The sequence below is a fragment of the Zonotrichia albicollis genome, chromosome Z, assembly GCF_047830755.1.
Source record: "Zonotrichia albicollis isolate bZonAlb1 chromosome Z, bZonAlb1.hap1, whole genome shotgun sequence".
Lineage (NCBI taxonomy): Eukaryota > Metazoa > Chordata > Aves > Passeriformes > Passerellidae > Zonotrichia > Zonotrichia albicollis.
In genome coordinates this window covers 46,657,443-46,673,420 of record NC_133860.1, presented here as the reverse complement: position 1 = coordinate 46,673,420, position 15,978 = coordinate 46,657,443, and the positions used below count along the sequence as shown (strand labels likewise).

The following is a 15,978-nucleotide window of genomic DNA, read 5'->3' as shown; positions in this document are numbered from 1 at the left end:
AAGGCCTATATACAGATATTCAAGTACAATACTGATATTTTACTAGGACTCAAAGGCCACCTCTACTATACAGCATCAGTTCTTTTAGTTAGATTTTGAGTCTTAGCAGTAAAGTGAATGCTTTGGAGTAAGAGGAAAAACCCACCCTAAACTCAAAGGCTTCTGTTTTTGCGCTGACTTCTTGCCACTACTGGGCTTCCTTCTTGGATCTATTTATGGGATTTATAATTTTTAAACCTCTCTGCTCCTGAAAACTAAGGGCATAGCAAGTACAAGTATTTTGTGCCATTTCTGTAAGCTGAACATCATTACAAAGACAAGTACACCTCAGGAGCAGAATAAGAAAGGATCTAACTGGGACATTAGGAACAGGATTAGGAGTTTTAAATGGAATTGATTTAGAAATACTGATGAACAAGCTGGCCACTGCAGCAGATGGCTTAGCAAAATTGAAACAGCCTTTACAGTCATCTCTATTGGCAACAGGAACTAGCCAGTGGCAGCTTTCAAAAGTACTGCCAAAATGGGAAAAGGCCGGGGACCAAGACCACAAGTTAGTAGAAGCACTTAGTACAGTTCAAGATAATGTATCTTTAGCTTTCAGTTGTATACAAGCACAGTTATGGATGCAGGATGCAGGCAACAGCAGCTCTGATCATACGGGAAGGGGGTGATACTATTAATGCTCAAGATGTGCGTCTTGACACTGAACAGAGTATTTGCCACTTCAAGATTCATCCAGCCACTGATCAGAAAACTGTGCTTGTATATACTGGTAAAGGATGTGTGCTTGAGAACTGCTTGTGCTATTGTAAAAATTGGTAACAATGATGCTATTTTGCCTAGTAGAAATCACTGTATTTTTTGTATTTGTAACTTTGTTGAGATTATCGGGTGTGATTTTTTGTACTCAGCCCCAGTGACATCCCAACAACTGATTACAACCAATTACACAATGTATCACAGACTATCATCTACTTCTATTGAAATGGACCTCACACTGGTAAAACAACTACCTATTAGAGATCATGAAGAAAATCCAAAAAAGCAGACAGAAAACCTTAATTACTATCCAACCTGATACATAAGAAATAACCAGAATTCTGCAAAAAATAAAACAAAATGCAGATCATCACTGGTGGGATATAAATTCTGGGTGGTCACCAACTGCAAATGGGATATTTAATAAATTGTGTCACCCCATTGCAGTTTTGTTAATATTAGCTGGAGTAAGATTAGGGTTATCCTATATAGTATATATATATATACATATATATGTATATACACACACACACTATTCCATCTGTGTGTCAGGGCTCTGCCTGTCACAGACATTTGTAGGATTTATTTGAGGTCACCTTAGATAGTAAAACTCAATGATGTTCCTAAAGCATTTCCAAGTGCACCTAGAAATAATGTTCTCAGCATACCCACAAATTACTTAACCATTGTATGTATAATAAAATTATTTCTTCCTCAATTTAACTGTCTATAGATAGACTAAGTATAAAAATTAACAACATAAACAGCAATTGACTGATATTATCATAGAAGCAAATAAAATATCCATAAGCATGTTTTATCCAATTTTGAAATATATGTAAACATACATGTTCATTTATCTTTCAATTTTTTATTTTGTTATATTTGGCTTTTGGTGGGGGCAGAGGTGGGTCAAATGTAAACTAGAGACTATTAATTTACTTATTTCTATGAGATAATAGAAAAAGTATTCTACTACAGAAACCCAAAGAGATATTGCTCTATTAAAAGGTTTAAATCTTCTCCAAAAGAAGATGTAACTCTTCAGGGAAGATGGAGGGCAAATTACAATATTTTAAGAGACAACGCAGATTGATTTAATGATAAAATTTTCAGAGAAGGAATGCCATTTCTCATTAGAAAAAGTAATAAAACACAAAAATGCATTTTAGCTCAAGGAGATTATTTTTTACTATGTTATCTTCATAGGATTCTTAATTTATTTCTCAGAAAAACATATTCACAAGTACAATCTGTAATTGATTGCATGTCCCAGAAAACATTTCCTGACAGAAAATCTTAACAATTTATTGACGTTAAGAATGCAATTTTTTGATCAGAAAGGACAGCTGTTATATAAGGGAGTCTATCAGATTAAAGAAACAGCTGTGGTAGTTATCAGATTATTGAGAAAGCTGTAGTTTAAAAGCATGATTTTCTTTAATGGTACCAAAGCCAAGAATAAACTAAGGTAGTGGCAGAAGTACAGAAAACAACCAGATACAAAGAAAGATAATCTCCCCTTCTGTGTGTAGATTTCAAAATTTAAAAGGGAAAATTACTTTCTCCTTCATTTTCTATATGTCAGGGAACAAAAGCCTTAAATACATAAATTATGTCAATGTGAATTCATAATAACATCATGAAGTAGATATCTGATGTACATCTAAATACCTAGAAACTTTCTCAGGCTACAGTTTTTAATGGAGGATCCTAGAAGATCTGAGACTTATTCCATATCAGAACCTAAATCTCATGTCTCGTTTACTCCTTGGAATTCCAATTTTAGCATAGAAATTATTCATGACATTTCAAAAATTATCCAGCTCATGATTTTTGAATAACATGTCTTTTTGAAGGCATGGCTTAGTCTTTCTGAGATGTTTAGGGGCTGACAGTAGTTGGCAGACAGTGACAAACAACAACACTCCCTCACTAATGTATTCAACAGAAAAAGGATCTACAGCTTCCACTGGACAGCATCCCTTCATTCCCTATTTGCTACAGAGGTTAGCAACTGGCAGACAATAGTAGAAGATAATTTTAAGTAGCTCCAAAACCAGCAACAGCAGGTATTTGCAGCTCCTGTCTTTGCCTCTTCTAAAGATCTTTATTCTTGAAAATGTTACTGGGGCTGTCTAGTTCGCCCCTTTTGTTCACAATTTCCAAAGGAAATAGCTGGAAGTATATGTGTGTCTCCATCTGGCTTCCTCTGAACTGCAGGGCTTATACGGATCTTTTTGGGTTGGGTTTATTTTTTTTTCAGTTAGAACAGTTCCATTCAGCTCCTTTTTCTCACACTCTTGTGTATGAATGAGATCTTTTAATCAAAACAAATCCATCTGCGGCACCTATTCTCAACTGTACTTCCACATGTTCTTGCAGTTTTGATGACAGAAAGGTGTGAGGGATATGCTTCTTGCTCAGAAACAAGCACAGTCAAGAAGAAAAAAAGGAAAAAAAAATCCAAACCACAACCTGTAAGTACCAAATCACAGAGCCTTCCTTGCATATTGACAGTCCAATTTACATAAAAAATAACATAGGCAATGACAGCAAATACCCAAAACACTTCATATAGAAAAAACTGTTCTGCTAGCAAATTGTTGTGTTATTTCTAAAGCTATACCTTCAGCAAATATAAGAGGTAGGCTTAGTTTTGAGTCTATGAACATGGAAAAATACTTTTGAAAAGTCATACAAACATTTAAAAACTCCGGTTCTTATTTACTCCATTTGGTAGCATCAGATGAATTCAATGATTATTGTTTTCCCTTTTGATTTTCTCTTTGAGGATTTTTCTTCAGAAGACCCCACCAGTGTTTTCAATGACTGACAACAAAAAGGCACTCTAAAATACTGAAGACGATACAAAACCTGATCCCCAGTGAAAAAGGCTTATGAATGTATGTTGAAAAATTTTGCTTGAGTTCACAGGCATAAATAAGTTGGATGCATAATCTACATCCTCACTACAATAAGCCTTTGCTTGGGGTGAAGAGATCTGCTAATAATAGTAATAATACACATTTATCTGTTTAGGTAGGCCTTTTTTGTTGAAAACCCTCATTCATTCACATAATAAATACCACTATAGGTATATGCCACAATTTTTCCTAGTGCCCAAAAGTCATACTTAAATTGTTGAGTTTTTGGGTTTTGTTTTTTTTTTTTTTTTATTTTAAGCTTGAAGAAAGCAGCAAACACCAAGTTAGTACAAAGGTAGTCACTGAGCATTTAGATACAATATTTAGAGTCTATATTAATAAAAAATCAGACAATTTAATTTTTTTTCTTGAAATAGGAGAAATTAAATAGTGTCCTTGCTTTAGGAACAATGCTTTCTGCTAAATACCAGAAGAGATTTTTTTTTTCCTACTGACAAGATAATCTGACTCCTGTAAAAATTTGCTAAGTGAGTATAATATTTCAGTCTGCATGATTTCCTGTTCTGCTTCTAAGCAAGGAAACTCAAACAACAGGCAAAAGAAAAGTTGATTAGAAGTAAGATACATTGCTATGCCTAATGGTGAAGAGCAGTGTTATTTCTGCATGAAGGAACAGCTAAAAGGTAAGAAAAGCATGCCAAGAGAACCAATGGTGAGAAAACTTCTGAAGGCTTAAAGATGTGATTAGATTAATTACCCAAAAGACAGAGCATAAACCCAAGCATTTAAAAACATATGGCAATCTCATTTGTCTGAGGAGTAAGGTAAGAATTTTACAGAAAAACGTTCTTTAACAAAATATCTGCTCTTTCCAAATTTTGGCCCAATTGGAAACACAAAAGCATAACTTCTATTTCTCTTCTGCGAACCTCACTTTTAGCTGAGCCAGTGGGGGAAAAAAAGGGTAATAACAGTGAATCTTTTCAAAAAAGTTAGTGCTGAGTTTCATGAAAGGATGTAATAGTCTCATTCCAAAACACTTTCTATGTCCTTCACACAATCCCTTAAACAATAGCCACACAAAATCCTGGTTTTTTCCATAGTTGATGGGATTTGTTTTCTTCTAAACTACCTAATATAGGTCAAGAAAATCACTAAGAAAGCATGGAATTTACGGGACTGATGCAAATCTCACTACCTAGATTATAAAGACTTGTGTCAAAAAGATACTAGAAAACATTTGGGAAATGTTGGCACTATTTTTATTGGCCTTGAATTTAATCTAGTATTTTTCAACCTTTTTTTTTTTTTTCCCCCAAAAACCCCAAGTACAGAATCTTAAATTGCCTGTACAGGTGGGAGTTTAAGTTTGTTTGTTTTTCAAACCAAACTCATTTTCTTGGGAAATGTTTGTAAGAAATTAAAAACACATTAAGAGTGCTGGTTTAATGTGTTCATTTTGGAAAACAGAAGTATTATAAAAAATAACAATTCTATGGAAATTTTAAACAGGGATGAACAATATGTCTCCCTTTAAAAAATGTCACCTGCAACTTGAATACTCAGAACTGGTTACTCCAGTTGGGAGGCATTATAATTTAGTACACTTGGAAGAAATCCTACCCTTCAGTAGTCTTATTAAGTCTTGTCATTAAGACCAATGATTCACTGATAAGTTCTTGAGAGATCAACATCTATGATACAGACGTTACCTGGGTTTATGCCTTTCATTTCTAATGCATAAAGGAGAAAAAAAATTGCAACTTGACTAACTTTCCAAGATTTTTCCTTAGTAAGCCTATGTTAAATCCTTCTGGTTTGCTAGGAAGCAAATGAATAGTGTAAGTTCTCTCTTAACTGAGATCCTAACCATTTATTCAAGTAAAAGACACTAAACTAATTCTTGATTGTGTCTCATCTAAAATTAAAGGCTCTTCCTCAGCACATAATAGAAATAAAAAGGCAGTCATAACATGAATTTTCATGGCGTGCCAGTGTTACTTTGCCAGATGACAGAATAATTATAATTGAGTATTTTCAAGAGACTCTTTGGCTGCAAAACAAAGATTTAATATATACACCACATCCATTATCTCACAGAATCTGTGAGTATTTGTAAGATATTGTGATCTGGGTATTTATAATACACTTCAGGTTAACAAAACAAAGAACTCAGAGATTTGTTCTGGCTGTCAAAACAAAATACTCAACAAGGACTTTAAATTAAAAAACATGTTAGACATGTTTAGGTATAACTTCTCCCAGGTAACAGCATAACAAAAATCCTTCAAGCTGTAAAAGACTGCTACGCATGAAAGTATGATAGAGAGAATTATGATAATACTTAGTGTGGATTCTCTCCTTCATTTTCTCTGGAAATGTACTTTAATTCAGCAATTCCATTTTTTAACAAATAAGAAAATGTATTTCTTACCACATTTTGGTTGATCTTGTGCCTGAAACATGTGATATAGACAACATATGGCCAGTCATCAGGTTCCATCAGCACTCCTGCAGCATGGGCACAGGTAACATGGAAGGATGCTGGGCAGCGTCCATATGAACACTGAATGCAGGCACCAGAGATTTTCTTAACTCTGTGCCTGCAGAAGATACATTTCTGTAGGAGCAAAATAAACAGAATATTTTCTGTATTACTCCAACTTCAATGACACCTGCAAGTAACTCAAGGACCAAAAAATTATTTGTGATCAAATGAATACATTTTTTATCTTGCAATATACACAGTGAAAGGAACAGCAGTTACTAATTACAAGGCAACTTAGTAATATAATTAATACATAGCATTTTTGCCCTTTTATCTAAATGTGTTCCAATGCTACAGCAAAAAACCACAGAGCTAGATAGACAGATAGATGTTTAAAAGTTTAATTTTAAATTCCATACTCTGAAAATTAACCTACCCCTCCTAAAATTCATAAATCCAAAACCCTTTACATTATTTGACTAAAAACAACAACAAGGCTCAAAAATAAAGAGAATAGGTGCAACTGAAATGCCAGGCTAAGCAGGACTTCCACATATCATTTGACTTAGCTCCCTACTATGAAGCTAGACTAAATATATATGTCTTTGTAAAATGGCTAACACATTCAGGAAACAGTTTCTACAACATCCTTAGATAGCCTGTAACAAAGGATAAATCGCCTCTAAGTTAGAGACATTTTATTTCAAGCCTTTGCATAATTCTACAGCTGAAGGCTGTTCCTAAGACCATTTTTATTTTTATCCTGGTTTTCATTGGTTGAGTATTTAACATAATGTCAATACAGTAGGCTGTATTTCCTCATGCCATATATTCAAACATCATGTCAACAGCCTTAGAAGACACACTGTGGTTTTCTTCCCTTTTGCCAAAAAGAAGACCACATCAAAACAATGTCATTCTTTTGTAAGTGGCACAGGTAATGAGCCAACAGGAAAAGAAGACAAAGGGATATAAGCTACATAAACTAAGTCTGACTAGTATGTTCTAATATACTAAAAAAGGCAGTACAAGATGAACTGTACCTTGCCACTATGAGGCATTAGCAAGCATACTAGACAGAATATTACTTCAGTAACTTCTATGGACAACTGTTTTATATCACATATGAGAATTATCCTCTGATATCTCTCATCGTGGCTAACAAAAATACAAATGCTATTGATGTTCATGAAATTATCTCAGCTATTATAAACACATTTTATGCAATGACACAAAACAATAAATTCAATAAAACATACTCAAAATATTGCTTAATTCCATTTCTTCTAAATTTGCTGCCCACCAAATTGCTAAACACACTCATCTGCTTATGCTGAGAACATAAGTAAAAATACTTTTGGGGTGGTTTTGCTGCATGATTAGTAATTCAAAGTGTTGACTGTTAACTCACATCTAATTCTTAGTCAAAGGTAACCAAAGAACTTTATTCTCCATTGTTTCTTGATTTTCATATTCTGCATAAAGCCATAAGAAATTTTATTGTATAATTCAGCACTTAAATAGTTTCAATGGCTTCTGGCATGCAGTTTGTGACAGAAATAATACTTTTGGTAAGGGCTAGCCCTGTCAAGCTCACTGGTTCTAGTTCCTGTATTACTCTGAATGTGAACTCTTCAAGTTCTGCCCTCATGCTCACCCTTTGAAAGTGAACTGCCTGCATGGCTTTGCACAAGCAGAAATGAAGAGCAGTGCCTCTGAAATTAAGGAAAGATTTTAGCTATCGCTCACTAAAAGGACCTGAATTCAGCTCTACTGTAGCACCATTGGGTTTAAAGACTAGTAAGCAGTAAAGATGATTTGCCTTAAAAGAAATATTACAGAAATTTCGCTCATGGGCTGATATCTTGTTGTGTGTTTGTATTCATGTGCAAATGAGATCATTTTCAGGTAGGTGGAGTAACTGTTTTCTAAGGGAGCTTTTATATATACGTATTCAGAACCTACTAAGTGGAAATTCCAGATAGAAAATACAACTGAAATCTAATATGTGTAATACCTAGATACTGAGTTTATATAAAAAACAGAGGTCCTCTTGAATACTTTTTCATACAGATATACACAAAATCAACAATCAGATTAATGGAAGAAGAAAGACCAAAGCACTTATGAATATTAAAAAACCCCCAAACAAAAAACAACCAACCACAACCCCAAACAATCACACAACTAAGCAAAAAAACCCCAAAACCAAGACCACACACAAAAAAGTTCCACATGTGTTCTGAAATAAACACCCTGAAAATGTAGTTCAAACAAAATGCAGAGAATGAGAAAAAGGAATAAAGTACATCTCAGCCAGTGTTAACCAAAGAAACTCTAACAGTAGAGCAGGAAATGCTGGTCCCCTTAAATTACCGGCTGCACATGCACAAGGGAGCAAACATGTAAACATTAAAATGTGGTTGTAAGTTTCTTCTGTATCTTACTAAAGTGTTATAAAACCTCAGGAAATGCAAAAATCCAAAACTACACTACGTGAGTAAAGCTTCAGAACAAAAATGAACTTAAAACTCCATATACATACAACTGCTCTTCTAAATTAATATTTTAAAGTTTATTACTTTCCAGAAGAAGAAAAGGTGAAAAAATAAGAGCAATATTACACAAGACAGCAAGAAATGCTGAAAGGGAAGCTGGAAATGTAGTCAGGAAAACTGACATCTATGCAACAAACTAAATGACATAGCCATAGCCAATCCTCAGAAATTAAGAGTAAAACTTCATCCCTCCCTTAAGAGAACCTAGTGAGAACATGTCTAATGAACTGGCATAGTACGAGAAAACATTTCTCACAATGCTTTTCAGAGTTTCAGCTTGAAAATACTGAAATTAGTTATTAAAATACAAAGTAATTATTAAAACACAAGCTGTCCAATTACTATTGACTGTATTCTTATTTCAGTCATGTTGGTGTAATTTTGATGAAGAGTAAAGTTGCTTCAAATTAACTCTCATATAGAAGGAACACTGCTTGGTCATAAGTATTTCTGTGAATGCAGACCAAAGTTTGCATGATGAAAGTGAAAAACATCCCATTTTAACATGCAATAAATCTATCTCACTGCCAAATACAAGGAAGGTAATTGTTATATCAGTTAACTCCAAACCCACATTAATCTTTTGTGCTACACTCATACACTCTTCAGATATCAAATGGATTAAATCATGGATATGAACAAGTGGAAAAATGTTACTGTACTTGTAGGAAAATAAAAAAATACCTCCCTGTGTTTAAAGAATACCACAAGAACTAAGAAAATCATTCTTCTTTCAAGAACGCAGGAAAGTAATCAAGATTTGCAAATAAAGAAATATGTTTCTTATTTTATGTAAGATGCTGTGTTCTTTGTACAAGCATGACACTGAGGGTGACACAGATGTATCTCAGCTTTACAATGACTCTCAAACTGAGCCACGAATTTTTAAAAGTACACATAGAAGTCCAGTGTTCAAGCAAAACTACAGCTTGCATAACTTTATTAAGACAACATGGCCCCCCATCCAGATGTAAGAGAAAAAACCCCATTATATCTGAAACTATACACTGAATACTCAATCCACATTAATTGATAAATAAAAACAAAATACATAAACCAGAAGTAGAGTAAGCTATAAAAAAATCTGTTTTGCATAGGCTTTTGGAATATCAGCTGAACTACATACCAAATTATTTATTAGCTATAAGTAGTAAACTGTACAAAAATGTACAAAAAAGAATTAAAACAATCCCACCGACAGTCACCAAAGGAAAAAGGCATCAGAATCACAAGAGAAGAAAGGGAACTACTGGCTGTGAAGACTGAGGTTTCACTCTCCCCCCAGCTCTTCCCTAAATTCTGACTTTCGTAAGTTTGTAAAATGAAGCAATCATATAGAATAGAACCAATCCCAAACTATTCCTGCAAGTCAAAAGGTCTAAACACTTCTCTCTCAGGGCTAACCTTGTATTTAAGAATGTAAGTTTGCTACTTTTGAAATGAACAAACTTGACGTAGCATGAACACATTTTCTAAAATACAATAATGCTAATTCAATGCCCAAATGACAGTTTTTCAGTAGCTTGAAACTACAGCTGTTCCTACCAGCTAAAGCAATTCCAGACAGCTAGGAAGAATGTAATTTTGATTTAATGATTGCTAGATATTAGTACAAAGCAGAGACTGAGGATCAATCTTAATCAGAGATCCAGACGCAAAATGAATTGGAGAATAAATAAAATTGTTTATATAACTGGAGATTTAAGAATATAGGACAGAACAATGTACTGCAATTTTCTAGATTGTGAAATGACCTCTTTTTGCCCCCCAAAAGAAAAATATTCTGCTGCAAATGAATTTCATCATCACGTAATAGCTCTTTAATGTTAATAGTCTGCAAATCTATAAACAGAATGGATTTTAGAGAACAAGCTTGAGGAAACAGGATGTCAGCATTTTGCAAAAGACAGCCCACTGGTAACTTTTATAATAATTTTTATGCATCCTTATTTAAAGATTTAGAAATTGCTTCCTTCAAAAAAAATGGTATTTGCACATAAAATTCCAGTCCCTAAAAGGATCATGAATTAATCACAGTAGTAGTGTTTTCTGATGGAAGGATTTATGAAAATAAGCACAAGCTGAGGTCGCAGCAAAAAGCCAGGGACGGATTTTTAGGAAACAATTTTGAGTACTAATTTCTCCCCAAAATTATCTCTATGTCTTGGCAATCAAAATTACTTACGTGAAGGAGTTCACTGCAGTAAAGCATTAAATGCTACAAAAAGAAGCTATTTCAAGAGAGACTCAAAAAATTACTAGATTTTCAAATACTACTAAAAATCATTCCATAAGAGTTCTGCTGCCGGTGGTGCTCTGTAGATGGTTAGTAACTACTAGTCAGTAACTGATTTGTATATTCTCACCCTCTTTTATATATTTGCTGGCTTTCTGTCTTCTATATATAATTTGAAATAGTAAGATAGAGACACTACTGAAAAATTAAGAAAATGAATGAAAAATCACCTCTTTTTTTCTATAATGTCTGCTTTATCATGTCTTCATTTTGTAATGAGCCTACTTTGCCTCAGAATTTATATTACCAGACAAGCAAAAATTGCTACTATGTATAACCACACCCTAGATATGAGAATTCAGTCCTTTTGTAAGCAATACTACCCATAGATATGCACAGATTTTTAACAGAGCGAAGATTTTACCGAGAATATTGGCAGAAGGAGGTTCACAAGCTTATCAGCTGTTATAACCTGAGACTTACAATATAAAATGCACAGTGAAACTAATCTTTTCCTTCTCCATTCCAAAGCCAGAACATGGAATAAAAGTGACAAAGATTACAGCAAGGGTTGGTACTGGCACAAAGATTTGTTAACGATGCGTAGCACAGTCAGAAGATGAATACGATGAAGACATTTGACACATTATCTGCAGATCAGTGAGCACACGTTGTCTGCATAACTATCTTTCAGAATACAAAGTCAGCACTTAATTTTGGCAGAGAGCATAGTATGTTACTATGGAAACAAACTCATTACTGTTTTTACATTTTATGTTTCCCTTTATTCCTAATTAATTTAAACCAAGATGAGTGTTGGAGCTATGAAACTGACAGCATCAGAACATGTGAAGAAAGAGTTTGTTAGATAATATATTCTACTTCATTGTTCAGCATGTTCAGGCAATTATATAAAATTAACTAGGAATGTTGTTATAGAAAGTAACAAGAGACTATTTTGCATCCCTCTGGTATTTCAAACGTAACAACCAGGGGGAAAAGCCCTAGAGCTTGCAGAAAGCGATTTGTGATTTCTTACTATTCAGTAAGTCTGCCTATAGTATGGGGCTATGGTAAATTAAAGATGGCAGACATTATCTACATGTAGGCAAAATTCTTTTAGTTGTAAATTTCAGCAGAGAAGTAAACATAACACTTATGCATCAGCAGCAATTAGAGACAGTGATCCTATTCTCTAGTAACTCCGTGATAATGTTGTTTTGGGTCTACTCTCAATGAATGAACTTATAAGTTGTTTAATTTTGAATTAAACATGAAAAGATATGGAAATCGAGACAGATACACATGATTCAAAATACAATTTTAACAGCTGATAAAAAACTACCAGGACTTCCCAACACATATAAATACAGTATTCATCAATTATTTCAACCAAACCATTAAGGTAATAATAGCTTTTAATTAATAGGAGAGGGAAGATAAAAATATAGCGCAGAGGTGAGAAAAATCTGGTTTCTTCTGAAGCATGGATTGTGTGATTAAAAGTCATTAAACGGCAGGTTAAAAGAGAAAGAAAAAGAATCAAAGAAAACAAACCACTTGGTGAAGAAGTACTTATTTTGAAAATACATGAAAGGGTTTGTGCTTCTGTGATACATTACGCAGTCTCAGTACCTGGTAAAACAAGTGTTGTGAGGCAAAAGGTAAGAAATAAAAGGCCCAGCTAGAGCTTCAGCTGTGGTCTTACAATCACCATATCTATGGCTATGCCATATCTTGAGAAATAAACTGCTGTATATTTATTTTCAGTATTATTGAAGTTCTCAAATTCATAACAACATTCCAACACCAAGCACTGCAATTAAGTCCCTACTTTTTTCCAGGATAGAGCAGTACTATTAGCACTCTACACTGTCAGAGATACTCTGAAAGTACTTGAGATGTCTCTAATCCTGCCATAGAGATCTACTGATGAAAATACCACATAAACATACCTCTACTATCTCCTCAGTTTTATTTACAAGTACTAAACAGAAAACATTCAATCACCAACACCTTCTTAAAAAGAAGAATCTCTATATACATAGGGAATATTCTGCTAGCACATATTCACTGCACACAAGAATAAATGCCTCTTTCTTCCAGATTCATATACATCAGGTGACACTGAAAATATAGGCATCCAAACTCATCTTTTATCCACTTCATACACACCCGCTCTCAGAAATAGTAATATGTGGCTGTGAGCCCACAGTTTATAAGGAGCCTCTCAAGATTTTATCTTAATTGTAGTTTTTACGTAGTCATGTATTTTTTACACACATTTTTATTAGAGACAAATCAAATCTTTTTTCCAGGCAATGTTTCTTCCCCTGTAGGTTTGGAATGTTGCAGATCTTGTGGGCTTTTTTCCTCATGATTTTCACCCTTTTATCCTCCAGATTGTACTATAACAAACTCACAGGATTAAAAAGATTTTTTTTTAGAATCACTGTGCCTGTATTCAGGGCACCTTTCAGGCATCCTGAAATGAACAAATGAACAAGAAATGATTGATGCTAGTATTGGAAGGGCAAAATTTCAAGAAGATTAATACAGGAGGTTGGAAAGAATCTCCTTTTCTTTATTCTTCAGGAAGAAAACCTTTTTATTAAAACTTTCCTTCCGATTTGCATAGACTAGTTTGAATAGATTCACCATTTACACTAAGGCTAAAATATCTGACAAGCTGTGAAATGCCATTTAGGCTGAAAAGGTGATGAGGCATCATTTCACTGCCTCACTGCTGCAGCCTCCAGGCATCCCCACTATTATACTTTAACTGCACTTTTTCCAGCTGATTCCCATAGGCATTATTGGAATTTAAGGCAATGGTCAAGTCCAGGTTTTTTTCTGCACTACAGTCATTCAGTCACACACTTCTAAACCCCACTGTGTGGCAGAGAGACAAAACAACTGTGCAAAACAAGGGAAAAACCATTCCAAATAATAATGGAGGTTGGTGGGGAGCTCCAGAGCTCATGTAGAACAACACTGACAAGGCAGAACTAAATCAGGTTGCATAAGGCCCATCCAGCTGACTTCTGCACATCTACAAAGTTCCCTGAACCTTGCTGGGCACCTGTTCAAGTGTTCAGCTATCACCTTTCATAGTAAAAAACTCTTTTCACAACACTGGAATTTACCATGTTCTGATTTGTGTTCTTTGCCTCCCAAGCTACCACCATGCACCTCCAACAAGCATCCCTCTCCCTCTTGCCTGTATCCTCTGACTACCTCAGTATAAGCAGCAGTGAAATCTTCGCAAAAAGGTGTCTCTTTTCCAGGTTGAACACACCCAGTTTCTTCAGTCCCTCTGTACACATTCTGTGCTCCAGACCCGACCATCTCAGTGACCTTTCATTGGACTCGTTCCCATATGTCAATAAAAGGCAGACCAGGTGCTGTCTTAACAAAAGTCAAATAAAAGAGAAGGATGGATCAATACTCTGGGCCTCATAGTGTAGCTACACTATTATAAATCATGGCCTGGATGCAGTCTGTCCCCTGATGCAAGGGCATGCTGTTGATTCATGCTTAACTTCTCCATCATGATCCTCACTGGTTTTCCTGCAAAGTCAATCAAGCTAAATTCCAGCGGCAAACTTTGCATAATTCAATTTCAAAAGCAACAGATTCCCCAGAAAATAAACCATGGCTACACAAAGTATTTAGAGAAGACATCTAGAATTTGCCAACTCAGAAGAGTCTTTAACAGACAATGAATCCAGAACTTTAAGAACCTGTATGGCCATTTCAGGCTCCAATTCTTCATGAGCTGCCATTTAATGCAAAGCATTGCTCTGAGTAACATCCTTATTTATACATAGTACAGAAATCAGCACTACAGTTCTACATCCTTTATTTTTTAATGATTGCATTATGGTACTTCATATAAGCACATCCAAACACACAGAAATTTGCCATTCTAGTAAGATAGCAATTTAAATTAGACCACCAAGAGGCAGCATTGAAAGGATTATATTCTTAGCAATATCCCAAAAAGAATTTATGAAATTAAGAAATACAAAGACAGTTTCCATCAAAATAAAGTTACCACCATCTAACAAACTATCCTTTTGAGAATGACAAGTCAGTATGGTAATATCCATAAACTAAAAATGTATTTCCACACAGATACCAAGAAACACCAGTAATACTAAAGAGACAATCGTACAGAATTTAAGATACACAAGTTTCAATGCTCAGAAACAAGAATCTTTGTCAGGCTCAAAAAAAACCTCTGATGACAATAAAAGCACACGTATCAAAATTCCTTCTACCTACTAGCATGACAGTAATGTGCTGCTTTGCATCTTTAAAGATTAGAAGACAGGAATGGACTTCAGTATATGTCCTCTGGGCGAGAAGGGGTCATGGCCAATTATGTAGGTGAATGCACTTTGCCTCTGGGAAGGAAAATATTGTGCTTGTGAAGCACACTGAATGAGGCCACAGCTGTCTGTCAAGTTGTTCTCTGTTGAAGGGAAGCTGCTGTGGACAGAATACACTTCTAGAAAATTACAATAAGTAAAAACATTTAGTGTACTTATGTTACTGTCCATGAAATACCTGTCATCCCTACAGTAAATCAAGCAAATGTGAGTTATGCAATTTCAAGGTACTAAAAATAGCATATAAACAACCAAATAAGTCAAAATTTGGAATAGAGGGCTATTTCAGAATTACAGCTGTATGGGGTATTTTTTGTTTGGTGAGCTTCTTTTTTTGAGTCTTGCTGTTTGGGGTTTTTTTGCTTGAGGATGGGGTCAAGGCACACCTAAGTTTAACATGTACTGTATCACCGAAAGTTTACTTTTTGGTCCTAAAAAGCTTTCTTTGTGAGCTATGACTCCATAGATCACAAAGAAAATATTATTTCTGAAGCCTTTACCCAAAAGTCAAAACCGGTTTTTCAGCAGAGTTGATGTTAACATTATACCTAACCAGAAAATTTGAACAGACAAAAGTGATAAGACAGCACAGAAAATGTATGATATTTTTAAGACATATTAAAATGGATTAAGTATAAGAAGTTTATAAAAA

At 34.7% G+C, this 15,978-nt stretch overlaps 1 protein-coding gene across 9 annotated transcripts in view; it reads right to left on the bottom strand.

The window, feature by feature from the left end:
• Positions 1-15,978, bottom strand: part of KDM4C (lysine demethylase 4C) — a 246,689-nt gene that overhangs the window by 28,983 nt on the left and 201,728 nt on the right. For 6 of the 9 annotated variants that reach the window (XR_012578319.1, XM_074533711.1, XM_074533713.1 and 3 more), the window contains one exon: positions 6,085-6,270. Coding sequence is in view for 5 of the 9 variants with exons in the window: in XM_074533711.1 (XP_074389812.1) it covers positions 6,085-6,270 (186 nt within the window). In the remaining 4 variants the exon portion in view is untranslated. Of the gene's footprint in view, positions 1-6,084; positions 6,271-14,169; positions 14,341-15,978 lie in introns of those variants that run through there. The other 3 variants (XR_012578316.1, XR_012578317.1, XR_012578318.1) reach the window with 3 other exon arrangements.